The 16187-nt window shown below is 42.2% G+C and overlaps 1 protein-coding gene across 1 annotated transcript in view; it reads left to right on the top strand.

Annotated features, from left to right (window-relative positions):
• The window catches only part of BRDT (bromodomain testis associated), a 78357-nt gene extending 62452 nt beyond the window's left edge, over window positions 1–15905 (top strand). The window contains 6 exon segments of the mRNA XM_075615547.1: window positions 211–323; window positions 1938–2073; window positions 12601–12734; window positions 12904–13100; window positions 14000–14168; window positions 15100–15905. Of these exon segments, the coding sequence (XP_075471662.1) occupies window positions 211–323; window positions 1938–2073; window positions 12601–12734; window positions 12904–13100; window positions 14000–14168; window positions 15100–15168 (818 nt within the window). The 3' untranslated portion in view covers window positions 15169–15905.
• The last annotated feature ends 282 nt before the right edge of the window (window positions 15906–16187 follow it).

Raw genomic sequence — 16187 nt, 5'->3', positions numbered from 1 at the left:
ATAATAGATGTATTAGTTACTTCTGTGTTTTCCTGACATGACCTCTTTAATCTTTTTTTCTTTGCTAACATTTTTTTGTTCTGAATTTCATTGTGATGTGTTTGATGGAATAGATATGTTGCAAATTTATAGTTTCAATCAAATCATTTGCATGCAGATGTATCACATTATTTGACTTTCTTTTAATATAGTTTTACTTTTTGTGTGTAGGTATTACCCAGGTCTTATCCCCAATAAGGTCTCCTTCATTTGAACAAATTCCTCCAAACAAGCCACATTTATCTCTGGATTACTTAACTCCGTCGAACAAAACTGTTTCAGTGGTACGTTTGTCATCTTTTTACTACCTTTAAATTATACGGAAAACATTCTTACGTTGGGTCAGCACTTTTGTTTCTACCCATACCTAAATGTTAGGCTATACTACCGAGACACCGGTCTCATTATATGGCTGTGATGGAAGTAAACTGGGGTGCTCCCTTTGAACAATGGTAAATGCTGAACAGATGAATGAGGTCAAAATCAACACATAAATATACCACACATCAAATGTTCAGTGTCTGCTGCTCGACCCCTGGGAAAGGATCTTCCCGCGATCCTCAAGGAAACATAGGAATAAAGAGCAACAGAGGGGCGCAGACGAGGGTCAAAATCAATGCCAGACCGGTGAATAAAAACACAAGGGTGATGGGGGATATATAGAATATGTACTCACACGGGCCTGATCACCCTCAGTGCAGGCGCCGGCTACGGTGTCCTCGAGCAGACACACACGCAACTTCTGGTCCAGGTCTCTGCACACACAAAGTGTTTTGGATCGTTAAATCCTTCGTCAGGCGCCTGCACTGAGGGTGATCAGTCCTGTAGACCGGACGCGGCGAACAGGAGTATACTGCACCGGAGAGCGGGATGCTGACGTCGTGGTCCTGGAGCAGTTTTTATATGTGAGTCAATTGTTATCTCACTCTTATTTCTAAATAAATGCATTTTTATTGCTCCATGTGGCGCTGTCTCCCACTACATGCGCCCTGAGAGGCCTATCCCTGACGCACAGAGGGAGAAGTAGTGGGACTGATAGACAAGAAGAAAGAAATCAAAGATACCTATAGCATTACCCAGTACCACACAGGCTCGTGTGAGTACATATTCTATATATCCCCCATCATCCTTGTGTTTTTATTCACCGGTCTGGCATTGATTTTTACCCTCGTCTGTGCCCCTCTGTTTCTCTTTTTTCATTATATGGCTCAGCTGACATTGTTATTATAGGTGTCTCGTATTAATTACTGTACATGGGTTACATGGCATAACAAGCACATGATTGCAGATTCTATGCAATTTCTAATCCAGAGACCGAACTGTCAGCGGCTAACTGCTATCCGTACCATACAATACCCTTTACCCATTGTGGTTAATTTGGACTAAATAGCCCTCATAGGGGTTAAGTTTGGTAAATGTCCGTTACAGGCTCTCCCTTATTTTAAATGATTTTATGTGTTTTTTCGTTATATACCTAATAAAAGGAGTGGTAATTTTTCCTGTTATATTTATGTAACCAGTTCTTTAATGGATGTTAATCTGTTGGGGTGATGGGGTGTTTATCTTCTTACAATATGTATTTAATCACAGGACTGCAGATTCATTATGTATAGAGTGGCAGCTGTAATGAACACTTAAAAAAACAAAATATTAACATGGATGTATTGTGGAGAGCTGCATCATGGGAAGGATGAGATGTCCTTCGTGAGAATATAACAATCCGCAAATAAAGTCGTTAATCAGTTTAGCTTAAATGAAGAAGTGTTGCTGAGTGTTCCTTGAAATGTGGGGGGGGGGGGTGTTTGCTTGTGCATGAGTTGATGTGTTGCAGGGTTTGATCAGAATCCTTGTTTTGGTTTGCTTCAGTCCTAATTATATTTTTTTTTACCTCCTCTTAGTCTTTACCTCCCTCACAACATGAACATAGAGAATTCTGTGATGCTAGACAAGAAATCTCAAACGCATCTCTGGTCCACCCTGAAGCATCTCTGGATTGTAAAAATGCGTCTGGGATTATACTTACAAAATCAGAAAGTATGTTTGCTTTCCCTAATTTTTATAAATCCATAATTGCAGAACTAGTTATATTTAGAATCCGCTAAATAAATAAAAATTAACTAGAACATAATGTTAATATTATGTAAACGGTTATCTGAATGTTCAAATTGGTAATTTCTAAATACACACAGATACCCAACAAGCTCAGAGAAACCCCTACCATTACCACATATATATATATGTGTGTGTGTGTGTGTGTGTATATGTGTATGTATGTATGTATATATATATATATATATATATGTATGTATGTATGTATGTATGTATGTGTGTGTGTATAAGTGTCAAAAGGAGTGCTAGTGGGCGTGGTTAAATGTATACAACAAAAAACAAAGATGCCCAAATCTACTTACAATGTGACAAAAATACATTCTCTTGAAAAAAGGGTAATTTAGTTTAACCCTTTGGTCAAAGCGTCTTAAGCCTGCTGCCACTTTCAAGGCATGACCGTAGCAGGTCCAAACACTCCCTCTGTGTGTTTATTAACTGTGTGCAGCTGGTCTCGGCTGCTTTTGGGAGGGTAGTGGCCCCTCCCCCCCAAGGTTTAAGCTCGCCCCTCCCCACTTTTCAAGTTGGCAGGTCAGTTTCATTTTGCCAGGTTACGACAGATCCAATGTGATCATTCTTCCTGTAATTATACAGGTTAATAAGAATTTTAACCCAGGGAGTGCTAGGACCTGCCAACGGTCATTCCTTGAAAGTGGCAGCAGGCTTAAGACGCTTTGGCCAAAGGGTTAAACTAAATGACCCTTTTTTCAAGAGAATATACAGGTATTGCACTGTGTAGTTTTGTCACATTGGAAGTAGCTTTGGGCATCTTTGTCTGTTGTTGTAATTCCTAAATACACAATATTGTGTCCATAGCTTTAAATAACTCTCTCCCGGCCTTTACCACTGAACGCAGTATGCCGTTATGTTTGTTTGTAACCTTTTTCTTCAGCGACCTCTATGGCATCCAAAACTGCTGCGATAACTCCTCAAGCTGGGGTTAGACAAGAATTTTTGACACTCGTATAAAGGAGTTGTGGCCTTTGCACTGGTCAGTTATTGTTGTCCCACCTTAACTGCGTGAAGGTTTGTCCTTGCGTAGTAGTGGTACTTTTTTATTTTGTTATTCCTGTCGGCCGCTTTCATGCTGTCCTTAAATGAGGACATAACTGACAAGCCTGCTCCAATATCTGGCCACTCTAGCCGCCATACCACAAGTGCACCGGACCCTCACCCTTACCTAGTGGAGTTCCGTACGGAGTGTCTGTAGTGGTGCCGCGGTAGGGTGAGACAAGAAACGGGCTTGTGGTGGAGTCTTCCATTCTGTTTTTCATTTGAGACAAGAAAAAAGGGGATGGGGGAGCACTGATGGAAGGCTGGTGTATAACCTGAATTGGTTGTATAATGCTCTACGGCAATGTGGAGGGTTTTGTAGGTGTAAAATAATTTTTGACACTCACACGGCCTTGTGCAAATGCTGTCGCATCAAGGTATCTTTTTCTTTCGTCTCTTTTCTGTCTTCTAGATTCTTTCGCCGCTTTGCGTCTGCGTTCTTCTCCTTCTTTGGTGTTTGTCTCACCCTCGGAATAAATACATACAAAATATGTGAGCAATCTGTGATTATATCAGGAAAGGTATCAGGATATATAATAGAGATAAAACACTCACACGGGCATGTGTGCGTGCGCTCTAAGGGATGGTATCTTGGTCTCTAGGGGGCAGTTCCACTTCTTAATGTTGAGTTAAAGCTCTAAAAACAAAAGTCAAAAGGCCACACCTCAGTATATGGTAGAGACAAAATAAAAGTGTTACTACTCACACGGCCAAGTGTGAGTGCACACTTGGAAATGGTATCTTTTGTTGCTCCTCCTGTGGTCCCAGCTGGGAGACGTCCACTGGTACTGATTGTGATTTCTCACCCCCCCCCAATGGGTAAAAGAAGTTCTGAGCCCGAAAAAGTCAAGGCCAAGGTCTTAATTAAGAGGAAAATTTAAAAACAACAAGACACAGCTAACTCAACCCATGAGTTACTCTGTGAAAGGGTAAAAAAGCCAGTCTTTAGGGAATAAACAGGACTCGTGGTTAGAGTTAGCTGTGTCTTGTTGTTTTTAAATTTTCCTCTTAATAAAGACCTTGGCCTTGACTTTTTCGGGCTCAGAACTTCTTTTACCCATTGGGGGGGTGAGAAATCACAATCAGTACCAGTGGACGTCTCAAAGCTGGGAGCACAGGAGGAGCAACAAAAGATACCATTTCCAAGTGTGCACTCACACTTGGCTGTGTGAGTAGTAACACTTTTATTTTGTCTCTACCATATACTGAGGTGTGGCCTTTTGACTTTTGTTTTTAGAGCTTTAACTCAACATTAAGAAGTGGAACTGCCCCCTAGAGACCAAGATACCATCCCTTAGAGCGCACGCACACATGCCCGTGTGAGTGTTTTATCTCTATTATATATCCTGATACCTTTCCTGATATAATCACAGATTGCTCACATATTTTGTATGTATTTATTCCGAGGGTGAGACAAACACCAAAGAAGGAGAAGAACGCAGACGCAAAGCGGCGAAAGAATCTAGAAGACAGAAAAGAGACGAAAGAAAAAAAGAAAAAGATACCTTGATGCGACAGCATTTGCACAAGGCCGTGTGAGTGTCAAAACTATTTTACACCTACAAAACCCTCCACATTGCCTTAGAGCATTATACAACCAATTCAGGTTATACACCAGCCTTCCATCAGTGCTCCCCCATCCCCCCTTTTTTCTTGTCTCATTTGTGTTGAAGGATCCTGGGTAGATCCTTCGTTGGGGTCTTTTGAGTCACAGGCGGAAAAGAAGCAGAGGGTTACCTTGCCTACCACCAAGGTTGCTATATTACTCATATTCCATACTTACCATCCCTACAGGTAGCGCCCGGGTTATTTTGTTCTCTGTTTTTCATTTGAGCGTGCAGTCAGAGGTACCGTACATGTTTTTGTGGGGGAATTTGTTTTTTTCCATCTGGCAGGCTAAAAAAAATTATGGATTTTTGATGCATTGCGACATCCATCATTTCCGAAGTAGAGTGGAGGACACCGACTATTTCAGTCAAATTGGCAGCTGACTACCTTTTGGAGTGGTGAGTCAAGTCTGTACAGTACTCCTATAGGTAAAATGCCAGCCCCACCAGTGCCTGCAGGAGAATTAAAGTCTGACAACCCCAGCAAGAGAAGCGGCCTCTCAAACATAAGGCCACGATTATAGTTGCAGTGACGGACATCTTCTCTGAGGCCGCCCATAGAGTGCATGTGTGCTGAAGCGCGACCGTGCGCGCGATTCTCGAAGACAAACAATTTTGGATGTTTTGCGATGGCTGGGTCATGTGCGCAGTTCAGCCAATGAGGGCGAACCGCTCACCTGATGTCACAGCCACGCTTCCCCATCTCCTCGGACCTCCGTGCAGGTTTGGTGCGCGTGACATCTGCGCTGTCGTGCGTGGCCACTATAATCGCGGCCTAAGAAGGCTGTGTCAAAGTACTGTGTTGGCTGCGATGGGAAGCTTCCTGCCTCTTATGCCAAAATGCTGTGCAATGACTGCATAAGCAAATTAACAGAAGAGGAGGGTCTTCTAAGAGGAACAGCTTCATAGATTGGATGAAGTCCTCATTGCTCCAATAATTTTGAAAGGGAACACGAGAATCTGAAAAGAACAAGATCTCGTACCTCCATAGATATAGATAATGAAAGCGTTCTGGAGCTGCAAGATGAAGCAAGTTTGTCAGAACTTGGAGAATATTGCCTTTGTGAGGAAGGGGAAATCCAGGAGGAACCAGATTCTGGAAGTTGGAGTCAATTCATAAATCAAGAATATTGGAAATCGAATAGGTCAAAGAAGAATTGGATTAAGCTTTCATGGGGCCAAGAAAGTCAAACGGAGTCTTTCCACGCCATCGGTCAAGGACATTATAACAGTGGTCATCCCTTGAGAGAACTGACATTATCTTATTTATTTTTTTAATCTGTATCCCTTTAATTAAGAGGACTGTAGTATTTGGAGCGTTCCACTGAAAATGTGGCTGCAGCCATAGCCACAATGGCAAGACACTACAATCCGTTTAGAAAGTGGTTCCTCTTCCAAAGATCCCATGTGCTGCGATGATGGAGGCGATTTGGAGGGTATCCTTCGGAAGTGATATAACATGTTAAGCGCAACGATTTAAGTCTGCCACGGCTATGGCATGTAAGTGAAGATGTTTATCGAATTTGGGGGAAACAATTAAAGCAGGCAACTCAAGACAAAGATTGTGCAGCGATTTTTCTAATTTAAAAGAATCCATGGATTTCCTGTCTGATTAATCTATGAACATAATACATCCACAGCAAACTCCTCTGAGAGTTATCTGATATCAGCTAACTTGCATCACCTTACAGCAAGATACATTACACCCATCGTCGTGGGATTGTTATATATAATAGATCACATGACAATTATAACCCTAGATGGGTATGTATTTATAGCACAGTTTATTCACAGCACCCTCCTGCTATATTGAGTTTTTAATAAATACAATACACACAACATATTTTGATGACAAATTGATTTTGCATGTGTAACATTATATTAATTATGGCATAAATAAATGTTACGTTTTAATAACCTAGGTGTGCACCACTAATGTGCTTCTTGCTAGAGATAGGTTTTCAACACAACCCTCTCTATTTTGAAAATACATGGTTTTTGTATATGACATAAAAAAACATAAAATAATCTGATAAAAAAAACATTGCTAGAAGAGCACACTTAGCAATGTATACCCTATGATAAAAAATATAAAAGAATTCTAAACCAATGTGGCTAAATAAACCAATAGGGGAGGAAATGGAAAATAAGAGGCAGGCATTTGGATTCTTGAAGTCAGAAGGGAGGAGGCATCATATCAGAATTATAAGCAATGTAACAAAAGTTGTAAAAGGGCAATCAAATTAGCAAAAATTGATAAGAAAAGGATTGCAATAGAAAGTAAGATCAACCCGGAAAAGTTAAAGTACCTTAATAACAAAAAGATTAGAAAAGCAAACATAGGACACAAGGTGTGAGATAAGGAAAAAGCAGAGGTATTAAACAAATCACTTGTAAAAATAGTGCCACAGAAGAAAGCCACAATCACTATATCAACGTTTCCCAAATGGTGGGTCGCGACCCGGCACCGGGCCACGGCACCAAAATTGCCGGGTCGCAGCGAGGCTGGCCGCGCGGTGTCTCCCGTCCGCCTCCCCCCCCCCCCCCCCCCCCCCCCCGCTCGAGTTAAAAAAAATTGCAGCGATTCCCCCCGCGGTCCCGCGCGCATGCGCACGACAAGCAGGGCCCGCTCCCTTCCTCCCCCCCGCTCCCAACGTGGGACGGAGGAGGAAGTCCTCTGCGGCCCGCTTCCTCCCGCGACCCGCTTCCAGAGCTCACCTCCCGTGGCACCTCCTCCCGAGCCCACCTCCCGTGGCACCCCCTCCCGAGCCCACCTCCCGTGCCACCCCCTCCTGAGCTCACCTCCCGTGGCACCCCCTCCTGAGCTCACCTCCCGTGGCACCCCCTCCCGAGCTCACCTCCCGTGGCACCCCCTCCCGAGCTCACCTCCCGTGGCACCCCCTCCCGAGCTCACCTCCCGTGCCACCCCCTCCCGAGCTCACCTCCTGTGGCACCCCCTCCCGAGCTCACCTCCCGTGGCACCCCCTCCCGAGCCCACCTCCCGTGCCCCCAAGCCCACCTCCCGTCCCGGGCAGCAGGGGATATCGGGGGCAGCAGGGGAAAGCATCCGGCGGCAAGGTAAGTCACCCCACCCAGTCACTGTCAAAGTCACTGTCAAGTGTCACTGTCACCCACCCAGTCACTGTCACCCACCCAGTCACTGTCAACCCCCAGTTACTGTCACCCAGTCACTGTCACCCACCCAGTCACTGTCACCCACCCAGTCACTGTCACTCACCCACCCACCCAGTCATTGTCACCCACCCAGTCATTGTCACCCACCCAGTCACTGTCACCCACCCACCAAGTCACTGTCACCCACCCACCCAGTCACTGTCAAGTCACTGTCAAACCCAGTCACTGTCACCCACCCACCCAGTCACTGTCACCCACCCACCCAGTCACTGTCAAGTCACTGTCAAACCCAGTCACTGTCACCCACCCACCCAGTCACTGTCACCCACCCACCCAGTCACTGTCAAAGTCACTGTCACCCACCCAGTCACTGTCACCCACCCAGTCACTGTCACCCACCCAGTCACTGTCACCCACCCACCCACTGTCTCCCACCCACCCAGTCACTCACCCACCGTCTCCCACACACCCACCCAGTCACTGCCTCCCACCCAAGTGTCCCAGTCCCCCCAGTCCTCCCTCCCCCCCCACCCACCCAGTCCCCCCTCCCAGTCCCCCCACCCACCCAGTCCCCCCCTCCTCCCACCCACCCAGTCCCTGGCCCCCCCTCCAGTCACTCACATCCGTCATTGCCTGTAATTCACTGTTTGTGTCTGTGTGCGTATAGGGGAGAGCGAGTGTGTGTGTGTGTGTGTGTGTGTGTGTATCTGTATCAGTGTCTGTGTGTGTGTATTAGTGTCTGTGTGTATCAGTGTGTGTGTATCAGTGTCTGTGTGTGTGTGTATCAGTGTCTGTGTGTGTGTATCAGTGTCTGTGTGTGTGTGTGTAGCAGTGTCTCTGTGTGTGTAGCAGTGTGTCTGTGTGTGTGTAGACGTGTCTCTGTGTGGCTGCGTGTGTGTGTATCAGTGGCTGTGTGTGTATCAGTGTGTGTGTCTGGCTGCGTGTGTCAGTGGCTGTGTGTGTGTGTGTATCAGTGGCTGTGTGTGTGTGTGTATCAGTGGCTGTGTGTGTGTCTGTGCAGGCCCTATAGGCCAGTATAGGCGATAAAAATTTTAGTGGGTCACGAAGGAGAAGTTCAAAAATAACCGGGTCACGGAAAAAAAAGTTTGGGAAACCCTGCACTATATCAACTAACAATTGGATAACCGAGGAAGAACTTCATAGGCGACTTGATTAAAATTTGAGTAAATAAAGCACCTGGCCCGATGGCATACATCCTGGAGTTCTTAGGAGCCAAGTTCAGTAATAGCCAAACCATTACATTTAATATTCAAGGACTCCATTTCCACAGGCTCAGTACCAGAAAATTGGAGTAAAGCAGATGTGCCTATATTTAAAATGGGAGCTAGATCACAAACGTGGAATTACAAACCTGTAAGCCTAACATCAATAGTGGGGAAACTACATGAAGGCTTAGGCTGGGTCCATACAGCTTTCATCCGAGTGGAGGCATGCGCCTGCGTGAAACGGGTGCGTTTTTTGGCCATGCTAGATGCGCCATGGGGGGCCGTGTCTTGGGGCGTCACGGAGCTGGTTCGCTCTCATCCTCCTGCTGCCCCTGCGGTCTGCGGCAGCATGGACTTTAGCCTTAGTAGGAAATATTCAGGAATACCTAATGGATAATTACTATTAGTAATAGCATGGATTTATGAATTATAGGTTGACAAACTAACCTAGTTAGTTTCTTTGAGGAGATAAGTAGGAATTTAGACCAAGGTAATGCAGTTGATGTGGTCTACTTAGATTTTTGCAAAGGCTTTTGATACAGTGCCGCACGAGGTTGGTGCACAAAATAAAGGAGTTATCGTAAAGGGAATCTTTATGGGTAAAGTGGGCTAAAGTTGTGCGTGGAGTACCTCAGGGATCAGTACTGGGACCCCTGCTTTTTAACTTGTTTATTAATTACCTTGAGGTTGGAATAGAGAGCAAAGTCTCCATCTTTGTTGATGACACTAAATTGTGTAAGGCAGTAGAATCAGAGCAGGATGTAATTTTCTCTCCTGTAGGACTTGGAGACACTGGAAACTTGGGCAGGTTAAATGGCAGATGAGGTTTAATATAGATAAATGTGAGGTTATGCATTTGGGAAACAAGAAAACGGGCAATTTATAAATTAAATGTGAAAAAATTAGCTGAATCCTTGATGGAGGAGGATTTACGAGTGCTTGTAGACAGCAGGCTTAGCAATAGTGCCCAAAGTCATGCAGTAGCGGCAAAGGCAAACAAGATCTTATCTTGCGTTAAACGGGCAATGGATGAAATAAACATAACGATGCCCCTTTTATAAAACATTAGTAAAACCACACCTTGAATATGGAGTACAATTTTTGACACCACTCCATTAAGAAGACATTATGGAACTAGAAAAAGTGCAGAGAAGAGACACCAAATTAATAAAGGAGATGGATCATCTGACAGGAGGAGAGACAATTTAGATTTGTTTACATTCAGGGACAATACAAGAAGCTTTCAGAAGAACTATTCATCCCATGGGCAGTACAAAGGACTCAGAGTCATCCCTTTAAAGTTGGAGGAAAGGAAGTTTCACCAGCAACAAAGGGAACGGTTCTTTACAGTAGGTGTGAAGTAGGACGTAAATCCTGAAATGATGCTTCTAATGTCTAATTACCGGTATGTTTGTGGTTTGTCTTTATGCCCATTAAATATTTACATTTTATCTGCCTCCATCCCAGCTTTTTGCAATGCTCAATCCTTAACCTTTTTCCAAATACTTCTTTACAGTAGGGGCAGTTAAAATGTGGAATTCATAACTCATGGAGACTGTGATGGCAGATACAATAAATATCTTCAAAAAAAGGTTGGACATCTTCTTAAAAGGAAAAGGTATACCGTGATATACCATATAAGTAAACATGGGAAGGATGTTGAGCCACGCTCATCTGATTTGAATTGAAGGGGGTACGGGGGAGAGAAGGAAGGCTCTTGCTACAATCTATGCTAGATTGGTGGTGCCAGGGGTATAGGTATATAGAGCAACAAAAACTTGCCGACGCAAGTGAAAAGACCCGTATAGGAACAGCACTCGCTAAAGTGAGTGTTTTTGAAGTAATTAAAACACATTGTGTTGTGTGTCATTTGTGTTTCGTCCAACTCTATTTTAATTATACAGCCATTGAAGGTTATATTTTTATTACTTCATAACACTCACTTTGGCGAGTGCTGTTCCTGTAGGGGTCTCTTCACTTGCTTCTGCAAGTTTTCATTGCAGTAATCTGATTTGCCATTATTGAATGTTTCGTTGGGGTTTTTGTTTGCCTTACTCTAGATCAAAATACTGTAAATACAAATATAGGATAAAGTATCTATCGTCTAAATTTAGCATTGTTTGAACTTTATGGGCGTATGCCGTCTTTTTTTCAACCTCATCTACTATGTATAAAAAACTAAAGATGTCACTCAATGGTTTGTTGATGATTGAAAGGAAACATTTTGAGTGGATGGAATTTTCATCCAAAGCCACAAACCCCATTACGTGCTCAGAAAGTGCTTTCAGAGGAAGATGTATCAGGTGTCCCTATCCTGGATTTCTTGCAGCAAGGATTTGAGAAGGGACTAAATAAAAATTCACAAAGTTCAAGTGTACTTAATAACTGAAGACCGTTACGACAAACATGCCCAAACCTTTTATTAAAGCGGTTGGAAGCATAAGACCAACTATTGAGGACCCAGTCCAACCATTTTAATCTCAAGATGGTTCTAGAAGCATAGCAATCAGCTCCTCCTTTGGAATCATAGGACTTGTGACCATTAAGTAGCGATTACCCGAACTAGAAGAGTTGGCATGCTAATCACATTATCCTGTTATGCCCCCTACTATATTTTATACCTCAGGACAAGGTTGTGCTAAGAACAATCCCTATATTCTGTATTAAATTAGTACCATCATTCTGTCCAAATCCAAAAAATTGCTTGGAAAACTCTATGTAGTTTTGATGTAAGTGCATTAAAGATATATGGGAAAGACAGGCGACATAAGGAAGTCAAGATATCTGTTTGTTTCTCCTTTTCAGATCTCAGAAAGGGTTGTATAGGTTCTAACGCTACTTTAGCCAGGCGGATGCAATTCAAGAGGCTTGCTGAATTAGGAATAAGGACGCTCCGAATTAAACCCTATTCCACAAGGCAATGGCAACATCCTAAGCAGAAAAGCACCAGGAGCATTCCATAGCTTCTTGGGAATGTTATCTTGCTCCTCATCCCATACGTTTACCAAACATTATGACTTGGATGCACTGGCATCACAAGATGCCATCATTTTAAGTAATTACTTTGGAGAATGTTTCATCTTTGGGATGTTCCCATTGTTATGCAGTCAATGAGGGATGCTAGCGAAAAGTGAAATGTATTCTTGCCTACTTCATTTTATTTATCATAGTCCCTACATAAGTGCATGCATGGCCCTTTGCAATCCTATGTGTTGCTCTTCTCCAAATTATGTTTTTGTTTCTCTAAAAGTATGGCTAGACCTACACTCAAGGTAGCGGGAGAGTGCGCATATAATGTAGCACTTTTTTTAATCAGGTGACTTGTGTGTTACATCCACCTGGGCGCGGGTTGAAACCCTATGCACAGTTTAAGGGACGACCATTAAATATGCAAGAAATTATATCGCTTACTTCATTTTTTTCATAATTTTTAGATGCTGAATCAAACCATTTGGATCATCCTGACCTGGAAATCTATCAAAAAGATAAGAATGTTGTTCCATCGGGCCCAGGAGATTGCATTGTAAAGGAGACCACAGATTCCAAAAGTCTACATTGTCTAAAACCGGTAGGACTTCTTTCCATTTACCGTCTTTGCTTTGATATCTTCAAGCATGCCCAGGTGTGTGTTCATTTCATCCTAAATCACAGTCCTCCTAGGTCTCCACATGATGCATTTTAGAATTGATTAATGCGTATATTTATGAGCGCTGAGGATTAATTGCAGTTTTCCCTAGAACGTAAAGGTAAAAAATGCCTTCTGCTGGGCAACTTTCTCAAAACCGATCACTACCCCCCTGACCATAAAGTCCTCGAGCAACAGCTTCCAGCAGTTCAGAAAAGCAGCTATGGCAAAAGAAGAGAGAGAGAGAGCCTTAAAGGCCCAACAATTAAAGAAGCGACAAAAGGGTGAAGCTTTGGGAGACATAAGCAGGTTTGTAACCTCTGTATTGTAGCTTTGTGTCACTGTGGACAATGTATTTTTCCTTATTATTTTTCCCCGTCTGATTAAAAAAAGTGCTACATTTTCTTATTTTTAAACTTTTTTTTAATTTATTTTTATTTTCAATTTTAACAAATAACATACAACCATAGGAAGGAGATGACACTAATTCATACATACAATGCTAATACTTGTAGATTAAAGTAGAATGGCAGGATTTTAACAATGTACCAGGTTGTTGTGGATTGCTCTTAACCTTGTTTTGATTCATCCTTGTAGGGGAGGATTTTTTTTTTTTTTTTTTCTTCAAGTGTATGTTACAAATTAAGTGTGTGTAAATATTATTTTGACCTGAAGTAAACGTTTCAACATTTAAAGGAAAAACCCACCCTAACCTCCATATATTATTATTTTTTCTTACAGGATTGGAACTGGGGGATCCTCTGGATCTGAAGCACACTATTTTCAGCTTCTGGTTCCCAAGATACTTACTAGTGAAATTACAGGTATTACTTCCCAGGCTATACATTAAATGGTCACCTATTAGGAAGCCACAACCGATGTTAAAGCTTCCTGATGCCCTGAGATTTGACATCAAGTTTGTTTCTCCTGAGGGAAATGTAAACCCAATAACTTTGCCGGTAAGTATCTCGGGAACCAGAGCATAGAATAGTTTGGCACAGGGGGATCCTGCTTCCACCCTGTGTAAAAACAAAAAAATAGGACGAACTGTTCCTTTTTATTGCAGAGTTTGGTTAGGGAAGAATTGTAATTATGATTAGCAGAGTTACTACTAATGGAGTAGTGTGCACTTGTAGATCGTTCCTCTAAGGGTCTTTGAGACACTGGCCTTAGTTTCACAAACGGAAATGGAGTATTGTATTTTACAGTGGACAACTAGATGGTGATACAAATGACACAACAGCTGCTGCACAAATAGTACATGGAACTACCAAAGATGAGCAGCTGCACGAGCCGACACAGGATTCTCAGGGATGCACCGAAGGAGACCGTAACTTAGCAAGGAAAAAAGAGCAAGAACGCCGTCGCAGAGAGGCAGTAAGTGACCCTCATTAACGTAACGCAGTCGCAGAGAGGCAGTAAGTGACCCTCATTAACGTAACGCAGTCGCAGAGAGGCAGCAAGTGACCCTCATTAACATAACGCAGTCGCAGAGGCAGCAAGTGATGCTCATTAACATAACGCAGTCGCAGAGAGGCAGCAAGTGATGCTCATTAACATAACGCAGTCGCAGAGAGGCAGCAAGTGATGCTCATTAACATAACGCCGTCGTAGGTAGCAAGTGACACACATTAAAATAAAGCCAATACGTTTTTGATGGAAAGGGAGACATACAGATTTAAAAAAACATGAATTTAAAAGAAGTAGTGCATGTTCTAATTAGTTAATATTGAGTGCTTGTATGTTCAGTATATCCTGTATTTGTGTAGCACAATGTACGCATTGCCATACGGAATAGATATAAAAATACAATAAGTGCAGTAAACATAAAAACACGATAGGAAAGGGTATCCCTGCTCTGGAGAGCTTGCAAGCTACTGTAAGTGAACTTAACATTGTAGTGCCGCGTGCTCTTGGTTTTATGGACCTAAATTAAAATGAAAAAATAAAATAATTGGAAAGGATTGCACCTTTTAGGCCGGTTGTGGCAAATTGTGTTCACATGCCTGGCATTCGCACCCATGACTTTCTTATGTTATAGGTTAAACCTAAGCAAGGATGCTCTATGGGAAGACCACCTAGCAGAGCAGTTGCTAGAGTTAGGAATTTAGCCTTCTCAAATGTTTCCATTTCATGCTGTTTCTGTTTCTCCAACACTTCCCTCCCCTCCACCCCCCAAATTAAAACATGACCTGCTTTTATGGATGACAACTGCAAAACTTTGTCAAGTTCACAAATTCCCTGTCTACAGTTTGGAAAGGTTAAACTTGTGTACATTTCGATTCAAACTGGTTCTTTGTTTTTTCAGATGGCCGTGACCATTGATATGTATCTTCAGAGTGATATTATGGCAACTTTTGAAGAGAATCTTTGTTGAGTCTTGGACACTGATGAATCAGATTTTTTTTTTTTTTTACTGGGTGGCTTTATGCTTGAAGAAAAAATACAGTTCTGAAAAGACCAGCTGTGTCATTGTCTAAAATATCAGATCACTTATTTTGTTAAGCATTACTGCTACTTTGATTCAAAGTTGTAATTTTATTTATATTCATTTATTTAATAGAATAATGCTTCCAGTATGGGCTCCAGAAATTATACCATAAATTGTTCACTGCTGGTATTCGCTGCATAAATCATTGAAGTCCCTGCAAATACAAAAATATGAATACGTTCAGCAGTCGCTCATACAGTATAGAGTACAGTAATATTTACACGTGTCTATTGTCTTTGGCTTAAGATGTGTACATTTCATACTAGCATTTTGCTTTGGAGCTACTATAAAATGTCATTCTGAATGTTGTGTTCCTCTTGTGGCAAGACCACCTCTGTCAATTATTCAATAAACAATATGCTTGTATGTCAACATTGAGTGGGGAAAATGAATGAATGATTTGAAAGCACATGGACTGTATACTGTAGTAAAGATAATATTTGTAAATTATTTCAATTGTCATATTTGCATATTGTGTTTAATCTCTCAGTACTAGCCCATGTTTTTGCTTGTTTGTTATATTTTGTTTGAATGGTAACCAAGGGAAACATTTATTTAGATGCTATTGAAACAAAGTATTTTTGTTGACGTTAAAATAAAAACGTACATTTTTTTACATTACTTTTTGGGCATTGAATCTAATAAAAGCTGTAAATTTATCATTGAATGAAAAATTTGCTTAAAAAAATAAATAAGATTTCCTAGCAATTGAGCAAGATTGCTGCTTAATTCTTCAGGCTCCTTATCTGACTGCATCACTAGATTTCCTTTTTATGAAGTGGTTAGCTCGCAATTTACACCTCGTGATGTAGGTCGGGAGGAAAGCTGTCTGAATTGATCTATACTACACAGCACGGGTGCTTCCTGGCATTCTAGTATGAATATACCAAACTGCAAACAGCCAC

Source organism: Ascaphus truei, chromosome 10 (assembly GCF_040206685.1).
Source record: "Ascaphus truei isolate aAscTru1 chromosome 10, aAscTru1.hap1, whole genome shotgun sequence".
NCBI classification, from domain to species: domain Eukaryota; kingdom Metazoa; phylum Chordata; class Amphibia; order Anura; family Ascaphidae; genus Ascaphus; species Ascaphus truei.
Note: the sequence above shows the minus strand (reverse complement) of the source record. Positions and strands in the feature narration are given on the sequence as shown.